General features: G+C 49.6%; 1 protein-coding gene across 3 annotated transcripts in view; it reads right to left on the minus strand.

Annotated features, from left to right (window-relative positions):
- PARN (poly(A)-specific ribonuclease) overlaps nucleotides 1-18,325 on the minus strand; it is a 168,150-nt gene that overhangs the window by 41,291 nt on the left and 108,534 nt on the right. For all 3 annotated transcript variants that reach the window (XM_019468640.2, XM_019468638.2, XM_019468639.2), the window contains one exon: nucleotides 333-522. In XM_019468640.2, the coding sequence (XP_019324185.2) occupies nucleotides 333-522 (190 nt within the window). The remainder of the gene's footprint in view (nucleotides 1-332; nucleotides 523-18,325) is intronic.

Below are 18,325 nucleotides of genomic sequence, written 5' to 3' on the forward strand. Positions count from 1 at the left end.
GGGGCATAGACTGGACACGGAAGGGTTCAGCTCTGATCCTGGTTCTCTCACTGGACTGGCGGGCAGGTCAGAGAGCCCCCAGCTGCCGCACCCTCAATTGGGAAGAACACGTATCCGGTCTGCCTCAGTGGGGCCGTGTGAGTGTTAAGCACAGGAGCTGGGTCTACACGGCACAGAAGGAATGAAGGTAGCAATAACTTCTGGTATGACGTGGAGAGTTAGAAAACACTCTTTCTCACAAGTCAGAATTATGACTTCTAGTCCCGTGAGAACAAGAAAAGCCGTTGCTAGAACAACTCTGCCCGTTTAAATCAAGCACCGAGAACTCTTACCTATTGGCGTGGTGATAGTGATTCTGCAGAGCATAGGATATGCACTGAGTGTTTAACCGCTTTCTCTCAACCTCCTTCCAACTATCTTCTGTCCACTTTCTCTTGATCTGCTTCTCCTCGTGTTTTTTTCCCACATAGTCAGCATAGGTCTGGATCCGATAGCTTTCCGCGTATTTGCTGGTATTGACGGCTACGAGGAAAATTAAAAAAAATCCATGTAAAAATGTCTGGCCTTGCCCTGGAGATGCCACTTTCAAAAGGTGGCCAGAGGTAGTAAAAGAAACCAGGGATTCAGGTCTGAGTTCTGACCCCAGCTGTGCCATTTAGAAGCCAGGTGGCCTCGGGAAAGTCCCACAGGCTCTTCAAATCTGTTTTCTCATTGGGAGAAAAGAGAGCCGTCGTACCCCAATCTTTGTGATGCTGTGCAAGTGCTCTGTAAACTATAAAGAACCATTATGAGATAAGTAAAGCACATTTGCAGGTAACATTACTGGCTTGAAAATTACTCATTTTCAGAGTAAGAAAATGGGAGAAAAAAAAAAAACCCACTAAGGGAAAACTGTAAACTCCTCCTTGTTAGAAAATGAAAATGAAAATGAAAGCAATATTGACAGCAGAGCCGAGGCCACCGTGTCCGATATGGAAGGTCTACCCCATGTCTGTGCCCAGTGCCTTCCATACGAGATGTCTAACCTCACAACACATTTGCAAGCGAGGCACAGACGTTGGGTGGCTGCCACAGGCCACACGGCGGGCTGGTGGCAGCGCTGGGAAGCAACACCAGGCTGCCTGGACCCGAAGGCCAGGGCCCTTCTTGTCACTCTGCACGTCGCTTTCAACTGTGCAAATTCAAGATATCCCCACAAGCACGCCTCTCCTCCTTCCACACCGAAAGACTGCTAATTCTCTGCAATGTGGCTCTGGCTGGCGGGAGAGCTTGGAAGCTGGAGCTCATTCCCTCCTTAGTGCTGACATTTCACTAAGGCCAGGTCAGTTTTCTTACAGTCTTCGCTGCCTGCTCTTCAGAAGCTGGTGGACAGAACGCTCTGGGAGCGTGGGACCGACGACCCGGGGAAGACCTGTTGGTGGCCGGGCGGCCATTTTGCTGGTTCTGGCTTCTGCATCTTGCGCATAGACTCTCCGAGCCCACGGTCACCACCAACAGTGACTGCCCACAGTGGCGGCGAGACGGCGAGAGCCTGGCCATGCCGGCAGGGGCCGTTAAGGGCAGACCTTCTACCTGGACAGCTGCAAAAGCACCATGATGTCTACAAGAGGGTCCGTGTCCCCACTCCTGGCAACGTCCTGGGTGCGCAGTTCTCACTAAATACCACACAAACAAATGCACGGCAGTGACAAGCACACACGGCCCGTGAGCACATCAGAACCAGACAGGGGACTCCAGGACATCGGGGGCCTTAAATCAGAGGGAAAGACAACTGTATGAGAGGCAGAGGCTCCACATATCTGACACCTAACGCTTCTCACCTTCGCTCTAAGTGGGCCAGATTTGCCTAAAACTTCTAAGCACAGCAGTGGTTTACAGAATGTCATGCCCTAAATGTTTAGCCACCTGAGGAGCAAAACATAACAACAAAACAAGAAAGAAAGAAAAAAAAAAACCAACTCCGCTCTTGAAGAAAAACACGTATTTTTACTAAGAAGTTTGCTGTAACTTTTCAAATAATCACTCTAGAGTTAAAGAGGAAAAAAGGTGGGAGGGGGGACCCTCAGAGTATTACAGAACTTCCCTATTACAGCGAGTCTCCCAGAAAAGGAGAGTGAGTTGCTGAGATGTGTGCTCAAGGCGGCGTGCCCTGACTCACTCGCAAGAAGATAAACAGAAGAAGCATCCAGTTCTGGAGACGCACTACCGGCCAAAGTCACTCCGAGCACAGAACCACAGAAAACGGGATCCTTTCTTGAAAATCTTACTCCTTGGGACAGCTACTTCTGCTGCTTTCAGCGGACCGCATTTCTGACTTTCTCCGCTCACTTAACCACCCGACCATTTATACATCCAATACACATCAACCACCCATGCTTCCCACCTGGCCACTGCTCGCTGTCCCGGGGACCGTGTCAGATGTTCGGGAGAACGAGACACAATTTACACTCCCTGAAGCTTATCCTGTCACATGCAAACATCACGTGGAGGGGATTTCACTGGAAGCGTAAGACCACCTTATTGACACGGGTTAAACTTTCAGTGTGATCTATGATGAGAACCCAAAGATTCTACCATCACTGTTCGGTCCTGATAGTCAGCCAATGAGCAGCTCCCGAATTACCTTGTCTTAAGTTCCATTCCTTCTTCCAGCAGGTTTATTTTGCGAGCATGCCCCAAAGGGATGACATCTGCAATGATTCCTCTCTCGAGTTTCATTTGGACTCCCAAGTAAAAAAGTAGGCTTGAGTCAATATTCCCCATGAAAGCAAAGGTGATGATAGGGTCATAAAGGAGCCAAGATGATCTATTTAACAGTATCTGGTCATTTCCAATAATCCAGCGCGCAGCCCCACGGACAAATGTTACAAACAAGCCCCTGACCACGGTGGGGAATTTACCCGAGAACATGTGGAATGGGGATCACTTAAAAGGGGAAACAAATAACAAGCCACTTTTCACCGCTGGCCTTCACATGGCAGTCATTTACCAGCATTCCTTCACGTCCCAGCAGCTCCAGAGCTCGCGGCCTTTCATCTGGAAGCCAAGCTCTGGCTCACAGCCACCCCTCCTCGAACGGATGAATCAGCAAAATGAATTGGCTGTCAGCTGTGTCCTCCAGTGGTTCCAGCTCGCCTGTCAGCAGCAGCATGTAGCGAGCCGTGCGGTAATACTAACCTTTTCCAAATTTGTCAGGGAAATGATTCAAGGCCACCTTTTGGTGGTGCCACTTGGTTAGAGCCTCTGGGGAAGCGCGCATGCCGACGGCCCTCCCCGCCTCCTTGGAGGGGAGCCAGGGCAGCCCCCCTCACACACACACACACCCCGCCCACCACAGCTTCCCCGAGCCAGGGCCACTCATCTCCTGACACCCGGCCCGCATTACAGCATTTCATCTTCACGGGGGCCCCGCAGGGAAGGGATGCTCTAGTCACCACCCAGGGACAGAGACTGACATCAGGGAAGCCAGGCTGCTGGCCTAAGGTCTTGTAGGCAAGTGACAAAGCTGGTGTGGAACCAAAACATGACTTTTTTAGGTGATACCACCATGTGTCTGCCATATATTTGTATGTACTTATGTGGTTATTTAGATTGATGGTTGTCTTCTAAAATGCTTCCTTTACTAGGGGTTTTAAAGAATGTTTAGATTTTTCCCTAAAAATTTAAGAACTTTCTATTACTGTCACGCAAAGCCTCTCCAACTAAGTTGGTGGATACGTTAAGATTATGGATCAGGTGACTTAAGATATAGATTCCTTCCTAACTTGATCTATAGACTTAATTCCACATTTTAATAAAAGATCAAAAAAATTAAAAATGAAATTAAAAACAAATATCAATAGAAAACAGAACAGGGTTAGTCAGGGACTGGGGGAGAAGGTGAAGTACAAAGGAGAGGAGGGAATTTTGGGGGGCGATGGAACAGTCTTATATCTTGATTGCGGTGGTGGTTACAGGGCTATATGCATTTGCTGAAACACAGAGCTGCGCAACAAAGAGGGTATTTTTACTCTACAAAAATTATACCCCAATTATTCTGTGGAATTGGAAAGGTTGATTCCAAAAGTTAAACAGAAGAACAAATGGGCCAACAATGGCCCAGACATTTCTGAAGAAGAATAAGGAAGGGGGACTTGCCTTGCTAGCTATAAAAGCTTCCTTTAAGCCAAAGTAATTAAGATGGTGTATAAATGGTACAGAGATCAACAAACTGACCAAGGGTACAGAAGAGCCTAGAAACAGACTGATGCATCCTTGAAACTTTGATTTTTGACAGAGACAGCATGACAGAAAATGTGGGAAAGGAAAAGTTGGAAAAATTGTTTATCCATAGGAAAAAAAAATGAAATTGGATTCTTAGTCACATCACGCTGAAAAATCAACTCCAGATGGATGAAGAAATGAAATGTCAAAAGCAAACTTTGAAAACTTGAAAAGAAAATATAAGTGCATATCTTTTCTGAGCTTGAAGTAGGAAAGAATTTATGAAGACACAAATAACGTTAAGCATTAAAATAGGTCAGTTAGTAGGACTACATTAAATAAAAACCTGTCCATCAGCAGACACTTTAGAGAGCAAAGCCAATCCACAAACCGGGAGAAGGTGTTGGTAATGCGTGGAACTGGTGAAGGTTTAGCACCAGAATACATAAAAACACCTACAAATCAGAAAGAAAACACCCAACACAAAAATGGGCAAAAGACATGAAAAGCATGCACAGTCATTTCACAGAAAAGGAAGCACAGAAAGCCAATAATCATATAAAGAGATGTTCAAGCTCAGGCAAAGTCAATTATGAGCACAGTAAGATCTCACTTTGTGCCTGTTTTGTTGGCAAAAACAGAAAAGACTAAGAGCAATGATGAGGAAGATGTGGATCAATAGGATCTCCACTGGTAACACAGCTACGGAAGACAATTTAACATTCTCATTTGAAGTGGACCATGATGCACATACCCTATGACCCAACAATTCCACTCCTAAATATAAAATACTACGTATTACAAGGTAAATACAAGAATTCTCTTTTTTAAAGAACACACTGGTTATTAACAGCTGGGGGGCAGCGAGGGAAAGAGGAAGGAAGGAAGGAAGGAAGGAAGGAAGGAAGGAAGGAAGGAAGGCAGGCAGGCGCAATCCAAATGTCCACCAGCAGGTGAATGGACAAATTGTGGTATATTCCCCCAATGCAATACTATGTATCAGTAAACACAAATGAACTACAACAACATACAATAAAAAGGATGGATCTTAGGGATGTAATAGTGAATGAAAAATTCAAGTCCTAGAAGTTCATTTGCAGAATGACACCCTTTTTATTGCGTTCTAAAACAAAAATCAAACAAACAAAAAATATATCCCAGGAGGTATACGGGTGTGTGTGTGTGTGTGTGTGTGTGTGTGTGTGTGTGAGTGAGAGAGAGACAGAAACAAAGACAGAGACAGTCAGAGAGACAGAGAACAAAAAAGCAAGAAAATGATCAACACAGCTTTCAGGAGAGCGGTGGCCCCCGGCAGGGAACCAGAAGGATGGGACCGGGAGGAACAACAGAAAGATGTAATTTATTAGCAGTAGTTTAGGTCCCTGGTTGAGTGGCAGTTTCACAGATGTTCCTTACATCTGAAACAAACAAATTCTTCAGGTTTTCTGTAGTTTACCCTGTCCAAGTACTAAGGGCCGTTTCTAGGACAGATGCTCCAAGTTGGAAGGTGTCTCAAAGACAAGGTGAGAGTCTCTCCAGGTTCAATGTCCTCGGTGACACGGCGGTGCCGCATCTCCAAACTTCCTCAGGAAGCCAGGCACATCAGTGCCACCTGGCCACCTGACGGCTGAGGTCGGTGAGGTGTACCATCAGCCCTGCGTGTGGCGTCTGCAACGGCCATCCGCAGAGAACATTAAGTTCTCAATGTCTCACGCTTCATTCTTACTAGTCTAATCGTTCCGGGAAGGAGAAATTTACTGGATGCTCCCTCCTCCAGGCATGGGGAATCCTGTGAGCGTTATCTTGACTACACGGGTGAAGAAAGTGAGGCTCAGACCAAGGGACTAGCCCAAGGACCTGAAGTGCTTGGGTTAGGATCCAAACCAAAGCCTACATTCTTTTCATGACACCATGTGCATCGCAAGGGTCCCAGATGGGGTCATTCGGGGTTAATGCAGGCATCTACCTCTGTCTTTGAAGAGAATCAAGAGTCTGTCTCTCCACAACAGTTCTGTGTACCTGACAGAGAAGCCTGATAAGCCGGTACGTTCACCCACCAGCTGAAGACGCTCTGCAGACGCAGCCCGACTTGCTGGGCGTCAGCGTGTGCTTTAACCGTCATGTCTGCCTACGTCAGACACTGGAAGATGTCCTCTCCTTCCTCCTCCCACGACCGCAGCTCAGGGCCCTGCACCACGGTGCTGTCATTTTGGGTTGTCACCCCACACCAGGGTGATGCCAAATGTTGTTTTGTGTTTGCTCGTTTATCTAAATATGAACATGGTAAACACGAGTTTTCTCACGTTCCACTTGATTTTGACCAGGTTGGGTTTACAACAGCTTGACCATCTCTCCCCGTTTACCAGACAGAGCATGGCAGCTGTTCTCTTGGATTCTACTGGAACCCAAACTTTAAAGTCTTTAGAGAAAGGAGTTCAAAACAAAACACCAACACTCGACCCTAACGGTCACTCTGAACATCTTCCTGTGTTTGTGAGTGGACATCCCCTCCATCGATCAGAGAGAGCAGGCCCAGCCCGAGGCCAGGGCAGGAATGGGGGACCGAACACAGGTACGCTGCTGTCTGAACAGGTGACGGCGGTGAGCCGGCCAGCCTGGACAGCGGCGGCCTCTGGTTTACCCTCTGCTGTCCCTCCTTCCCCTCCAGAGCCAGGCCCTTCTCGAGTGTTGCTGAGAAAGTGCCAGCGTGCTAGGGTGCCGTCCAGGCCGTCAGCAGCAGCCTCGCGTGGCCGGCTGCCGGCCTCGATGCCCGCTCTTTCCTCACTCTTACCCGACGGGCCCGGGTGCTCTCTGAGGGCAGGGCCTGTGCCCTAGCCATGTTTTTGGCAACTGGGTTCCACCACGGTTCTTTGACAGGAGGTGAATCTAAGACTGTGGCAGGAGAGGGGCGGGGAAGAAGCACAGCTTTTATACTTGTTGGCAGCCTGTGTCCACCCGAGAGGGAAAATGCAGAACCTCTTCAGTTAAGAAGTCCATGCTGAAGCCCGAGCTGGTGTACAAGAGCCCTGGATTGCAAGCGAGGCGCTGGCTCCGGCTCTCAAGATGGGCTTCCCGGGGCAGTGACAATCGGTGCACGTTGCCCCGCCTGAACCTCACAGCGACACTGGGAAAGCAAGGCATGAGCACTGCTGACAGCTGAGACTGGGGAAGCCTTAGTCACCGGGTGAGGACTCAAGACCCCCAATTCCTGGTTCCTTGTTCTTCCTTCCATGCAGTGGGCACTTCTCCAACAGACGGTATTATCTTTTAAGGATTTTATTTTTTAAAGGAATCTCTACACTCAAAGTGGGGCTCAAACTCACGACCCGAGATCAAGAGTTGCATGCTCTGGCGACTGGGCCAAATTATGTTTTCAAAGCGCTGAGGCTAAAAGAGTGAGACCTTGAATAGCCAAAGTAACACTGAAAAAGAAAACCAAAGCAGGAGGCATCACAATCCTGGACTTCAAGCTGTAGTACAAAGCTGTAATTATCACGACAGTATGGTATTGGCATAAAAACGGACACTCGGATCAATGGAACAGAATAGAGAACCCAGAAATGGACCCACAAACGTATGGCCAACTAATCTTTGACAAAGCAGGAAAGAATATCCAATGGAAAAAAGACAGTCTCTTTAGCAAATGGTGCTGGGAAAACTGGACAGAGACATGCAGAAGAATGAACCTGGACCACGTTCTTACACCATACACAAAAATAAACTCAAAATGGATCAAAGACCTAAATGTGAGACAGGAAACCACCAAAACCCTAGAGGAGAAAACAGACAATAACACCTTTGACCTCAGTGGCAGCAATTTCTTGCTTGACACGTCTCTGAAGGCAAGGGAATTAAAAGTAAAAATGAACCATTGGAACCTCATCAAGATAAAAAGCTTCTGCACTGCAAAGGAAACAATCTAAACAAAACTGAAAGGCAACTGATGGAATGGATAAAAATATTTGCAAATGACATATAAGATAAAGGGTTAGTATCCAAAATCTATAAAGAGCTCACCAAACTCAACACCCGAAAAACAAATAATCCAGTGAAGAAATGGGCAGGAGACATGAATAGACACTTTTCCGAAGAAGACATCCAGATGGCCAACAGGCACATGAAAAGATGCTCAATGTCACTCCTCGTCAGGGAAATAGAAATCAAAACCACACTGAGATACCACCTCACACCAGTCACAGTGGCTAAAATCAACAACTCAAGAAACTACAGATGCCAGTGGTGTAGAGAAAGGGGAACCCTCTAGCACTGTTGGTGGGAATGCAAACTGGTGCGGCCGCTCTGGAAAACAGCATGGAGGTTCCGCAAAAAAACTAAAAATAGAACTACCCGACGACCCAGCAAATGTACTACTAGAAATTTACCCAAGGGATACAGGAGTGCTGATGCATAGGGGCACTTGTACCCCAATGTTTATAGCAGCACTCTCAACAACAGCCAAATTATGGAAAGAGCTAAATGCCCATCAACTGATGAATGGATAAAGAAGATGTGGTTTATATACACAATGGAATGCCACTTGGCAATGAGAAAGAATGAAATCCTGCCATTTGCAGCAACGTGGATGGAACTGGAGGGTATTATGCTAAGTGGAATAAGTCAGGCAGAGAAAGTCAGATACCATATGTTTCCACTACTCATTTGTGGAACTGGAGAAACTTACCAGAAGACCATGGGAGAGGGGAAGGGGGAAAAATAGTTACACACAGAGAGTGGGGGAGGCAAACATAAGAGACTCTTCAATACAGAGAACAAACTGAGGGTTCAGGGGAGAGGGGGAAATGGGTGATGGGCACTGAGGAGGGCACTTGTTGGGATGAGCACTGGATGTTGTATTAAGCGATGAATCCTGGGAATCTACCCCCGAAACCAAGAACACACTGTACACACTGTTTGTTTGGTGACTTCACAAAAAATTACGTTAAAAAATAATAATAATTAATTAATAAAAGGGTGGAAACGAAAGCCCTCAAGGCCTGTGGAAGAGGACGCACAGAAATAACGAGGGAAGAGGCAGAGGGGACGTGATGCTGTCATCTCCGCTTCCCCGAGGTCCCCCACGGAGCGGCTGACACACAGGAGGTGCCCGGTAAGAGAAGGCGGCCGGGGACCAGGCTACAGAAATGTGAAGGCGGAGGGAGAGCTGAGCGCTACCGAGCCCGCTCAGGGCTCCTCACCGCCAGGGCAGGCAGCGCCCCTGCGTGCTGACAAGGCTGAGAGAAGGAAGTGCGTGTGACCCTGGCTCTGCCACCTGCAGGCCATGCCCGTGACCGTGTTCCCTCCACATCACCCCCGCCATTAAAGACAGACGGGCACTCACTCTGCCCACTGCTCCCACGCCTCATGTCACCTCCCAGCTCTCTAATTAAGGCCGAAGAAGTGGCAAGGAAAACCCACTCTGCAAAGTGCGGAAAGGCTGGCATGTAGATGGGATGACATTGACTTAAAACCTTAAAACCCCTCTGACTTAATTTTTTTTTTTTAACGTTTATTTATTTTTGAGACAGAGAGAGACAGAGCATGAATGGGGGAGGGTCAGAGAGAGGGAGACACAGAATCTGAAACAGGCTCCAGGCTCTGAGCTGTCAGCACAGAGCCCAACGTGGGGCTCGAACTCACGGACCGTGAGATCATGACCTGAGCTGAAGTCGGCTGCTTAACCGACTGAGCCACCCAGGCGCCCCCCCCCCCCCGCCCCCGACTTATTTAAAAGAAGGCAACGAAGTGGCAAAACCATAGGTTCTGAGGCCACAGAGGCCTGGGTTCAAATCCTGCCTGAATCTTAACGTGCTCCCTGGCTTCTTTTCTTTACCCATAAAATGGGCTTTCCTACTTACTTTATGAAGCGGCTAGAAGAGTGGACAGTGTGCATGCAAAGCTTTTAGCACAGGGCCTGGCACACAGTAGGTGCCTCGTTAGGGAGGCTACTGCTGTTAAATCACAAAACATGTAGTTCGGACAAAGAGAATGGCTCTGCGGCCCATATGGACGTTCTACAGCTGACACGGAATCAGCGAGCTGTAACTCACCACACCTTGGCGTGCCCGAGGCGAGCGTGGCCTGACATCCCTGAGTCCACACTAGCTCACGGGACACGCCGTCGTTTAGAACACGGATGCCATCTAGCAAAAGCTTTCCCGTGCAAAAGCGTGGAAACCAAACGGAAAACGGGGGGACCAGTATACCAACCGTACTCGACAAGTGTAAAATCCAGAAGTCTGTAAGTATCATTTTTCAAAACCGTACTGAGGCCAAAACAAATCCAATCGTTTTCACTAACTCTACTGACAACACCACAGTCAGCTTTACATTCACCTCAATCATTCATTCACAAACACGGGCGCCGCGTGATGCGCTGGGCACCGGGGTGTGGCAGGAGAAATGGGACATTCTCCGCCCTGAAGAGGCCCACAATCTAGAGGAGAACAGGAAGGGAACAGATTGGTAGCAAACGCCAGGTAGGCAAGAATCCAGGCATGAGGATGTTCACATGAGGGGCAGGAGGGAAGGAGAGGGGAGGACCAACACCAACTGGCTAAAGGTAGACTTTGAGGGCGAGGGTGCTAGTTGGGCTCTAAGCCCCCCAGGCCTAGGCCTCCACCAAACACCTTAGCATCCAATGAACGAGGTCACTAAGGAACACTGCTTCCATTAACCGGCCGGTGTTGCGTTTGTTCTTTTTCTTTTCGTAGTTCCTAGCTGAAAAGTCAACGAGAAATAAATAAAGCTCCCATTTACTGAGTATTTACTGTCTGTAAGAACTATGTTAACGCTTTACAAACAAATGTACTTAGTTCTCACTTGGTCACTTCTTTGTGCATCCATTAGTTTATGAATACAGACACTGATGTATTAAATTCTCATTTGTTCATTCATCCATCTATCCATTCATTCAGGAACAAATGTGCTATCCTCTAAGCCTCAGCAACCGGGGCTATGAGGGTGGGTCAGAGACACAGGCCCTGTGTTCGCCGGGAGACAGACTGTGAACAGAGCGCCACACGTGTGCGGAGGGATGGAAACGGAGAGGCGCTCTGGGGGCCCCACAGGGAGCTGGTCAGGCCCAGGATGCGGGGACGGTTCCCTAAGGAAAAGACATCGGGCTCTTTCCTGAGACTGGAATGTTGGGAGGCTACTTGGGGGTGGGAACTGTGTTCCGGGCAGAAGGAACATGAAGTGACCAATCTCTGAATGAGGAAGCACAGCCTTGGCCGAGGAAGTAGAAGACCATCATGGCGGACACGGAGGAGGGGGCGGAGAGGAGCCCACGCTAAAGCTAGAGCGAGGGGCACAGTGCAACGGCCTGAGGCCACGCTGCATGCAGGGGGAGTCACCACTGGGTGTTTAGTCAGGGGGAGGGATGTGATCTGACGTGTGTTTCTACAAGACCGCTGCCCCTGAAGGGGCAAGAACAAGAGGAATGGAGACAGCCCAAAGTAAGAAAAGAAGTCATGACAGAACTCCAAGGAACGCCAACACTTCCTCATCATACACGTGGGAAAGTGCAGGCACGGGTGCCCGGGGAAGCCACAGGCCAAGGAGGAGGGGGACTAACCTAGAGAGCACGGCTCTGTGGAATCCAAGAAGGAACAGGACAGGGGACTGAGTGACCAAGGCCAGAGGAGGGGAGAGCCTGGTGGCTTTATGGCACGGAGGTCACAGGGACATTTGCAAGAGTGACTGAGTGGTGCGTGGGGTTCACCGACAGCCGAGTGAGGGGGGACACGAGGCGACACATGCAGAGCACTTGACTTTGCAGAAGGAAAGCAATCATCAGGAGCAAAGGCGAACTGGGATCTTGCGAGTCTTTTGAAAAGACAGAAGGGATTCAGCAGGTTTCCACGCTGTTGGGAAGAAGTCAACGGGTGGACACAGGGACAAGGCGCAGCACAAGGCCGCGGAGAGGACACGGAGCCCCGGGCACACGGTGGGATCTGCTTCTGAGAGAAGGGAGGTGTGGCGCAGAGCTTTAGGAATCCAGGGGTAGGAGGCAGCACCCGGAAGTTGGCTGTTTCCTGGGTGAGGGACTGGGTCTTCCTGAGAGCACCGGGGTGCAGATCGAGAGAACGGGAGAACAGCCATGGGGCCAGCTGCTGACGAGACGAGGATCCGGCCTGAGACAGCGGCCATCTGTGCGGACTTACCGACGCGCCCCTGCACCTCCTCTTCAAAACAACCCCACGAGCTGGGCAGTAAACTCTACTTTGACAGACGCCCCTGACTTTGATGCCATGCTTCTACGACTGTTTTAACCTACCCCTCACGGCCGTCCACAAAGCAGCGGCTCTAAACCTTAGCCAAACAAACGAACAAAAGCAGGTCTCAAGTGCCGACACAGCTCCTTACAAGTGGTGTTGAGGCGTGGAGACCGGACAGGAAGAAGGGATTTCACGATGGAGTCACACAGGAGTGGACCAACTTCCAACAAAGTTTAAAAGTGAGAGTTACTTTGAGGGGGAGTGGGGTGGGGGGGGGGGGAGAGAGAGAGAGAGAGAGAGAGAGAGAGAGAGAGAGAGAGAATGCCCCCCACCCTTTTATTTAAGACACACAACTTAAAATAGGACTTGGGAAGAATCCCATACTTACTAGTCTCGGTCAACCTGACAGCTGAAAGACCTAAGTAATTTATACTATTCTTCATCCTCCCCGGGAGAAGATCAAGATTGATGTCTCAACTACACAGGAATAATTTAAGGTAAAATCAAAGATCTCCGAGATTCTGCAGCACAGCAGATTTGAAACATCAGACCCTAAACGTCAAGACCACTGAATAAATTCTACTCCGGGGAAGACTAAATATAAATAGTACATGCCTCAGTTACACTATTTTCTAACAGTGTCTTTAAGGTCTGGCCATATACATCACAAAGGAGCACAAGTAAAAAATCATCATGGCTTACAGACGGTTACCGTGCACAAGGTGTGATATTAGCTCCCACCCCCGGTATGTTACCCTATATTCTGTAGGATCTTAGTATATTAATCTTAACACACGCTCCGTCTGTAACCCTACCTCCACAGAAGTGCCCTATTGTGAACATGACAAGACGGAGACCCAGACGAGTCACTTGCCTGATGTCACAGTGTTAGACAGTGGAAATGGCCAGACTTAAGTCACCGCGGGCACAACGCCCCTGCATCAGAGTCCTTGCGGCTCCGAAGGCAGCAGTGCGCAGTAAGTTTTAAGCTGTGACAGCATCGCCAAACAATACCCACCTTGACGACACGCAACCCACTCTGATGTCTTCTGCTCTGTTTCTTTCTACCTTCTTTTTTCATACTGCTGTCGACCAGCATTGATTTCCTGGCCCACAAATGGGCCCTGATCCGAAGTCTGAGACACCCCACGGCTCACTGACGCCCACCATTCAAAACGGCATTTCTGTGCGACAATGAGCTTTGTGTTCTCAAAGGTTAGTCAACAAAGGAACTTTTAGGACACAACCTATTCACCGACCAGAGCGTGCCCGTAACTGAACTGCGTGCCGGCTGGAGGCAGCGGCTGGGCCCGCAGTCCGACTTAAGTGGGTTCTCTAATCCGGACTAGCTCTCGCTAACACTTTGGACTCCGGATCCAGATATGCACCCAGTATCAACGCACACCACACACGCCAGGACAATACTTCTGGCGGCTTCTTGCACTGTTTATGAAGCATTAAATCTGCCACAATGTCAGTGCCATTGTGATAAAGCATAAGCGGCCCATCTTCCCTCTACTTCCCAAAGCGCTGTCTGCAAAAAGCCTGACAGGGCAGCTCCATTTTCAGATTTAAAGGTTTCAGGAGCGAAAAGCTTAAAGTCTGTTTGTTTATAAGCCAACCAGATACGGGATGCTGGGCTGTAATATTTACACCTTCATTAAATGTCTCTGCTGGATGTTTTGATGTGGTTTTCATTGGATAAAGGCATTTATTTACTTACACCTCATGACTCAGCTTATTCATTAACCAAGTGAACCGGGGAGGGAAGGAGAGCCCTGGAGAGACAAGAATGACAGGCCCTTATCAGCCAGGCAGGGCTGAGCCATCTCACCTGCAAGGTGAGTCATCACCCCTGGGAGGGAGGGTGTCGGCCACCAGAAGCCTTTCCCAATAAGGAAAGGATTCCACATAAACCCTGACAGCTCTGCGTGTGGGTCCCGTTAACTGTTTCTTGTCATGCCGCCAGTCTGGCCCCACTCAGTGCTCTCATGATGGCACCACGAGGCCACCATGTGAACGCGAACGCTCTCTTGAGCTCTACCTTTCATCTCCTCTACTCTATGCCTGCGATGTGCCTACAGAACATTCTGAAATGCACCCGCCTCCTCGGCGTCTCCGGGACACCCCACGTAGGATCTGTCACCACCAGAAAGGTTCGGAAAAATGCCAAAACAACCTCACCTAACACTGCGGCCAGCCACCCAGCCACCTCCACGCCTTCACGGAGCCCTCCTGGCTGGCCCGGGGCCCACCCTTTGTGGGGAGGTAATCAGTTCATAACAAAAGGAATGAAATCTGCTCTTCAGATACAGGTTGCCTTGACAAGATGAAATGCATTTGTTGTAACTGGCAATGCTTGGCCTCAGAAGAGAAGTATCCAAAAAGAAATCACACACTTCTCCAAAGGGCAAACAAAGAATTACAAAGTCTCATTTTCTACATCAAGTTTACTCTGCTTTGCTGAGATGTGCCCAAAGACTAATGTATTTCACGGGTGGGTCCCGTGTGTAGGGGACACATTAAAACGCTAAGGATGCCCAAACATGCCAAAGGGGCAGCAGGAAACTGGATGAGAACTATTTCGATTTCCAAGCCCCTCCCCACGGGCACTTAACACGTTCATTCTGCGCCTGCATCATTTTTCTCCTTTCATGTTACCAAATCACTTCTCTAGGGACTTCACAATCTGAGGGAGACTGGTCACCTCTTTATTTGCTAAGTAAGTCTGTGTCCCTAGGATGGCAGGCTCCCAGTGCCAGCAATCTGTGGTCAGCCCGACAGGCAGTGTTGGGCTCTGACGAGGGCATGTTAGGCTGTCAAAAGCTGCTGAGGCCGACTCAGTGACATTTCTCTCCAGGCAAACATATGTATACACAGGAGAGCGAGCGGGAGAAGGAAAGAGAGAGGGGAAGAGAGGGACAGAGGGACAGAGGGACAAGGAGGGGAAGTGGGCGGGGAGAGCCAGGAGAACAGCTTTTCCCATATGGTAAGTGCTTTCAGAAGGCGGCGCCTCCCAGAAAATCAGAGAACGAGTGCTTCTCTGCTCCTGAACATTTGACGAACCTACGAGCCTCTCTGCCAGCAGGAGAAAAAGGAAGGTTTGGGGTTTTTTTTGAAGTTTTATTTATTTATTTTGAGAGAGACAGAGACAGCGCAAGTGGGGGAGGAACAGAACGAGAGGGAGAGAGAGAGGGAGAGAGAGGATCCCAAGAGAGTTCCACACTGCACTGTCAGCACAGAGCCTAATGCGGGACTTGAACCCACGAGCCATGAGATCATGAACTGAGCTGAAACCAAGAGTCAGACACTTAAGCGACTGAGCCATCCAGGCACCCCGAGGTAGATTTAAAAACTTTTTTTTAATGTTTTCAACTATTTTTGAGAGAGAGAGAGAGACAGACAGAATGCGAGGAGGGGAGGCACAGAGAGAGAGGGAGACACAGAACCCGAAGCGGACTCCAGGCTCTGAGTTGTTAGCACAGAGCCGGATGCGGGGCTCAAATATGTGAACCACGAGATCAGGACCTGAGCTGAAGTCGGACGTTCAACCAACTGAGCCATCCAGGCGCTCTGATTTTTTTTTTTTAAGTTAAGCTTTCCTGCCTCGAGTTGTTAATATCTCTTAAGTTGTTCTAAATACTCATTTTGTCTTCTACATCCTAAGGGGAAAGTAATGTAGATATTTTTGTCTATTTGGACATTCAATGCCAAATCCAACTGGTTAGATAATGCAACCAAGCGTCACACTTAAAAACATTTAGGGGTGCCGGGGTGGCTGAGACAGTTGAGCGTCCTACTCTCAATTTTGGCTCAGGTCATGATCTCATGGTCCTGAGATCCACCTGTGTGCTGGGCATGGAATCTGCTTAAGATTCATTCTCTCTCTCTCTCTCTCTCTCTCCTCTCTCCCTCTCTCCCTGTCTCTCCCTCTCCTTCTCCCTCTGACTCTTATCCCTGCTCGTGTTCTTTCTCTCTCTAATGAAAATTAATTAATTAGTTAATTAATTAAAAACATTTACACGCAGAAAAGAAAAAAGCAATTAAAATAACTACCTATGTACATAAATAATAAAGCCGTTTACATGAAAAACATAATAGAGTGGCAAGCGTCATGACATCACTACACTTTGACGTATTTTGGCATGTTCTGTAACATTTTTCTCTTAAAATTCCCAACGACCCAAGGGTTTCCCCGCAACGTCAAAACAGCCGACACAAACCGGGAAGCTGGACAATGGCTTCTGAAAATCTCGGATCGATCCAGAACGCAGAGTGCTTGATCATGCGGCATCCGTGGATTTTATTTTTATTTATTTATTTATTTTTTTTAACGTTTGTTTATTTTTGAGACAGAGAGTGACACAGCATGAACGGGGGAGGGGCAGAGAGAGAGGGAAACACAGAATCGGAAGCAGGCTCCAGGCTCTGAGCCATCAGCCCACAGCCCGACGCGGGGCTCGAACTCGCGGACCGCGAGATCGTGACCTGAGCCGAAGTCGGACGCTCAACCGACTGAGCCACCCAGGCGCCCCTTCATCCGTGGATTTTAAAAAGTACTCTACGTTTACTTCTCCCTGCAAAAACGGTACCGTCCTTTAAATCGTACCTCTGAGGCCCCGCACCTAGGGCCTCTGACACCAGCCGTCTCGATTTAAGGCCTGACAGCTCCAGCATGTTTGTGTAGTGACCGGACGTGCTCACGCTGCCTTTGCAACGGCACCGTGCTATGACCGGAACGGAGGAAGACGGGAGTGTGCGACAGCGACGTCCCTGGGAGCCAGAGGCAGAGCTCCACAGAGCCCGTTTTCTCAGCAAGCTCACAGGCAGCGCCCTGTGCCAGGATGGGGCAGCCGTCAGAGGCCTTCAACCGCAGGACCAGGACGAGCCAGGCTGGCTCCGAAGGCCACAGTGGCGTCGTCAAAAGCAAATCCGCAGCAAGGATGCGCCTGGCCACAGACTGCTGCTACGCGGCAGACGCTCAGGGAGACCGGCCGCGGGCCTGAATCACAAATGAAGTAACGCTGGATGTAAATTAAAGGATAATTAAATTAAAAAAAGAAAAAGCAATGCCGACTCCTCCACACGGAAGAGCGTGTTTTCGGGAGCTGACTCCCCTCAGGACTCGATGTGGGAGTCAAACCGTCCGGCTGCTACTTCTACGTGACGCGCAAACGAGAACGGAAAAGACAGCAAATGTCAAAGCGCAGGCGGAGGCATGAACACTCAAGAGGCCGGCCCGCAGAGCCAAGTCTATCCGCTACGCCTCCCGGGGCGGTCGGCAGGCGCTGACGCAGGGCTTCTGGGTACGGGGGGGGAGGAAAGAAATCCCCAGCGCCCCACGTCCACCTTTTCTCACAGCGGCGGGCGGCGGGGTCCCGAGGGCGGGCTGCGTCCCGGGCGCCCCGCAGCTCCCCCTGCGCCTTCTCTCCCCACAAACGTGGGGGGCGGGGGCGGGGGTGAACCGCGAGGAGCAGCTACCTGAAGGCGGCCTTGCCGATCAGGGGGCATGTTCTTTCTCCAACTCCAGGCAGAGCGCGGCCGGCAGGCACCTCAGTTGCCAAAGAGAGAGCTCGGGCAGAGCCTGTCCCCGGTTCCCCGGAAGCCTGGACTCAATGCTGTGTGGGTTATTTAAGGGAGGAAAACGGTGGGATCGCCTCACGGTTTCAAAGACTTTCGTAAGACCGCGTGCGCACAGGCCCAGTGGGAGGATGTGCCTTCTGGGCTTGGCCAGTTACCGCTGGACTGAGTGGCTACTGAGCCGAGGTGTTTCCGCATTCAGTTCGGGGCGGGCGACCAGCGCTGCGGAGTTGCAAGAGTGTGCCCGTGTGCAGGGAGGCGAAAGAGGAAGACTGCGTCAAAGTTACCCTTGAAAACGTTTGCCCTTCGGGGGCACCACCCAGGTG

The sequence above is a fragment of the Panthera pardus genome, unplaced genomic scaffold, assembly GCF_024362965.1.
Source record: "Panthera pardus isolate Hobbes unplaced genomic scaffold, ASM2436296v1 HiC_scaffold_5, whole genome shotgun sequence".
NCBI classification, from domain to species: domain Eukaryota; kingdom Metazoa; phylum Chordata; class Mammalia; order Carnivora; family Felidae; genus Panthera; species Panthera pardus.